General features: G+C 32.9%; 1 protein-coding gene across 1 annotated transcript in view; it reads right to left on the bottom strand.

Annotated features, from left to right (window-relative positions):
* The window catches only part of LOC107621293, a 4,885-nt gene extending 3,192 nt beyond the window's left edge, over window positions 1–1,693 (bottom strand). Inside the window, exons 1-3 of the mRNA XM_016323324.2 lie at window positions 1,315–1,693; window positions 1,166–1,210; window positions 535–852 (exon numbers count right to left, since the gene is read on the bottom strand). Coding sequence (XP_016178810.1) covers window positions 535–852; window positions 1,166–1,210; window positions 1,315–1,504 — 553 coding nt within the window. The 5' untranslated portion in view covers window positions 1,505–1,693. The remainder of the gene's footprint in view (window positions 1–534; window positions 853–1,165; window positions 1,211–1,314) is intronic.

The following is a 4,443-nucleotide window of genomic DNA, read 5'->3' as shown; positions in this document are numbered from 1 at the left end:
TATTATCACAAAAATTTATATTAAAAACATTTTTTAATAAATTTTTAACATAAAATTACTAAATAATAAAAATAACAACAAAACAACAAACAACAGCGACAAAGTCTTATTTCATTATCTAAGGTTACATAAGTTAAACGATACCATTGATCGAACTTTATCTGTATTGTATGAAATTGTTAAAATGAAGATCTCTTAAAATTACTTCCAGTGTAAAATTAATATACTAAAAAAACTAATTTTCACTTTGTTTACAACTAGTATTTTTTTTAAAAATATTACTAAAATTAACCATATTATATATATACAAAAAATTAGTCACCCATATATAAATAGTTATTTTTGGTGTACACAAAACATTTTTTACTAAAATAATACAATTCTAGAAAAGAATTATAATAAAAGCTGTCAAATGATAAATGATGTTGAATAAAAATTTTAAAGAAATGACTTGTTTTGAACTGTGTCAGTGTCACCAAGTAAAAGTAAAAATACTATAAAGAACTTGTTTCCAATAAATGTATATATGTGAACCTGGATTTGGAAACTGAAGAGCTACATCATCATCTTCTTCTTCTTCTTGTATGTTGCTGTAGATTGAAGGCTTTGTTTGGATATCTCTTGAAGAATAAACTAGAGGATCAGACACTACTCTAATAGTAGTGGTTATTGTTGATGATGGTTTTCTGAATGATCTTCCACTAAGAGATTTTGCTGATAAGCATTCCATTGGTACTTCCCCTGAAATTGGGTTGCATATATATTTCTCTGCTTCACTCCACTTTGAATTCAATGCAAACCCATCTGGGGATAAGCATTCCCAGCTACTTCTATAGTACCTTGTTTGCAATGCTGCAATGGAAGGACCACCATTATGCAATTTATTTTGAGGAATGTTAGGGGCCAGCAACTTTTGTGATTTGTAGCCATCAAATAGCTATCAATAATGGTTTTAATGGTGTGAGATTGGTGTGAGATTTTATCCAATGGCTCACTTTTCTTTGCTGGTTACATACTGGCTAGAATTTAACAAAGTTGCTGGCCCCTAGACTTTTCCATTTAGTTTTTTGGAAGAATTTTCAACAAAATATTGTAAAATACTAAATTACGGTTTAGTTCTCTCTCGTTTTAACCTCAAGGTCACAGGTTCAAGTCGTGGAATCACCTTTAAGAGCGGCATTGAAAGAATAAGTTGAAGGATCTATTTCATCTGAAACAACAATAACATAACATTAGGTATATATATTTGGAAGTAATAAAGATTAGGAACTTGAATTGAATTAAAATAAATCAAAAGATGGTTCTAAATACTACCTCCTTTAATGGAGTATCCAGGTGAGGAAGCAGTGCTAGAAATGGTTGTGTTTGATCTAAAAGACCTTGTTGTTGTTGTTGTTATGTCTTCTCTAATGTTTCTTATATATGATGCTGAGTTCCTTCTAGGCTTGGTGTTATTGAACTCAGAATCATCTTGATTTCTGGAACTGTAGGGTGACCCTTGCATTTCAACTGTGTAGAATTGAATTGAATTTTTGTTCTAAGGTTGTGTGTATGGTTTTATTTGCAGAGGTTTGATACTTTGATGAATAAAGAGGCTATGATCATTTCAGGGGAAGAATAATAAATAGGTGGTATGTGTTAATAAGGCTAAGAGTGCCTAAGTAGATATATTGGTCTTTTTCACCTCAGATATGCCTCTGTCTACAACTATTTTTGTTGTTTACAGTAAAGATCTTATTCTTATACAGGGCCAGCAATTTTTGTGATTTGTAGCCATCAAATAATCATCAATGATGGTTTTAATGGTGTGAGATTGGTGTGAGATTTCATCCAATGTCTCACTTTTCTTTGCTAGTTACATGCTGGCCAGAATTTAACAAAATTATTGGCCCCTAGACTTTTCCAAAAAGAAAATTGTTGAGAGTAGTTGTTAATAAAATTTCATTATCTAATGAAGATTCGGTTGTTGGTTTTATTTAAATTCAGCTTCAGATGTGCTAACACTGGAGTTAGATGTTTTATTTTTAGAGTTGAAAGTTGAAACTGACTCAATTTAAGGTTTTCAAGTTGTCTGTAGTTGTTCTAAGAACTTAGAATGACAAATATAATGGTTAATAAGTTGGCAAAATTATAAAAACAAATGTTTTATTTGGTATATTTTTTCGTTTATCAATAATTCTTTTAATAAAATCTCTTTATTGATCAAATAACAAATAGTGTGCTAATTTATTTTAGTTTGTAAAAATTATATTATATAGGCGTGCGTACATTTATAGACTTATGCTCCAATTGCTTGTATCAAGCAAGGACAGATATTGTCGTTAGAATTTGTGGCAAGATGAAAATGAGAGGCTGACATTTATGTGAATTGTGAACATACCCTCTCTTATCTTTTTTTTTTCCCCCTTAATATAATTCTTTATTTATTTAAACTAAGGGACAAAAGTTGGTAGTGGTCTTACCTTACTATCATATTATGTGAATTGTGAAATTTTAAATTTATTTCACTTGTTCAAACGGAAGTCACACCAGCTCACCAAATCATTGATTTTTTTTGCTGTGAAAGTGAAATACTTACTCTTGGTAACTAATCCAGGAAAGGATTAGTTATTTGGTTCGTGTAGTCTTACAAAATTTATAATTAGGTATTTATTATAAGAATTTAACTTTGTTTCACGGTCAATGTAAAATCGTTACACATGTATTTAATGACATAAAGTCATATTAGCAAAAATAATTATCTTTTATATTAACCGTGTGAATAATCATCTAAGAAAATTATTGTAATTGTACGACTGTGTAAAACGTTTTATACTATCAGTTTTTTTTTTATTGGGATGCAAGGAGGTCAGCCTTCCAGTCAAATATCTTGGCATTTCTTTAGGAGCAAACCCGAGACTAGTTAGGACTTAGAAACCGGTAATTGATAAGGTTGAGGAGAAGCTCAGCTTGTGGAAGGCAAAAGTACTCAATAAAGCGGGTAAGTTTGTCCTTATTAAATTTGTGTTAAATAGTCTGCTGGTGTACTACTTGAGCCTGTATAAGATGGCGAAGGCAGTAGCATAAAAGTTGATATCGTTGCAGAAGAGATTCCTGTGAAGCAAGGAAAAAGGTAGAAATGGTTTGACACTTGTTAAGTGGGAGTTGGTTCGGCACCTAAGAAGATGGGTGGATTGGGGTGGATGATGCAGTGATTAGAAATACTGCACTTCTTTTCAAGTGGTGGTGGCGGTTTTTAAAAGAGGAGTGTCATTTATGGAAGAAGATCGTGTGCTCTTGCTATGACTTGAACCCCAATGTGATGTTATCGGTTCAGACATTACCTACCAGAGGGGGCTCATGGAAGGATATCTGCCAGATGCAAATCAGGGATAGTAATGTGAGAAATAAGATGATTGCGAGGTTATCTATGGAGGTGGGTGATGGAAGGAGGACTCGATTTTGGGAAGATGTCTGGCTACAAAGTGGTTCACTAAAGATGAATTTTTCGAGACTTTTCTCTATTTCAAACAAAAAATGATCTGTTATAGGGGATTGTGGGTTTTGGAATGGATTAGAGTGGATTTGGAACTTCCAGTAGAGGCAAGAGTTATACCAATGTGAGTTGGAATTAGTGGACCAATTACATAAAACTTTAAGGCCTATTAAGCTAGCACATGATAAGCATGACAGAGTTGTTTGGAAGTTCGACAATAAATGTATATTTTCAACTAACTCTTTTGTGCAGGTGATGCAGTCAGAATCTCTCCCGGAGGAAATAACTAGCTACAGCTTCACCAGAACTATTTGGAAAGGCTTGGTTCCGCTACGAGTGGAGTTGTTTATTTGGTTTACCTTGATAGGAAGAGTAAATACTAAAGAAATATTGCATAGGCTGAGAATTATTAGTCATGATGATAACATATGCGTGTTGGGTAACAAAGATGTTGAATATATTCACCACTTGTTTATGGGCTGTAAGTTTACTTGGCATGTATGGTGTCAACGACTATCTGATTTCGGGAGATTGTGGTCTATTCCGGATTCACTAAAAGAACACTTAGAGAGTTGGACAGGTGTTGCTAACAGGAAGGGAGAGCGCAACATGTGGCTCATATGTTTTTCTCGATTATTTGGAATGTTTGGCTAGAGAGGAACGAACAGATCTTCAATAGTAAGGAAGGCAGTGCAGAGGAGGTGTTCCAGAAATCATTAGTCAGTTATACAGAGTAGTGTAGTTTGGACTCCTTTTGTTGTTGATGGCAATGCCGGAGATAACACTAGGGATAATTTTCTGCTTATTGTATTTACATGTTCTTTATGCTTCTTAGCGTTCCGCTCCACTGTATTGTGTTGAGTTTCTTTGCTCAAAAAATAACATTTTATACTATCAGTGTATCAAAATTAAATTCTTATTATAATTTAAAAAATTTAATTTACTCTTTATATTAAATCTATTAAATC

This window comes from Arachis ipaensis, chromosome B10 (assembly GCF_000816755.2).
Source record: "Arachis ipaensis cultivar K30076 chromosome B10, Araip1.1, whole genome shotgun sequence".
In the NCBI taxonomy this organism is placed as follows: Eukaryota; Viridiplantae; Streptophyta; class Magnoliopsida; order Fabales; family Fabaceae; genus Arachis; species Arachis ipaensis.
This window is presented reverse-complemented; position numbering and strand designations above follow the sequence as displayed.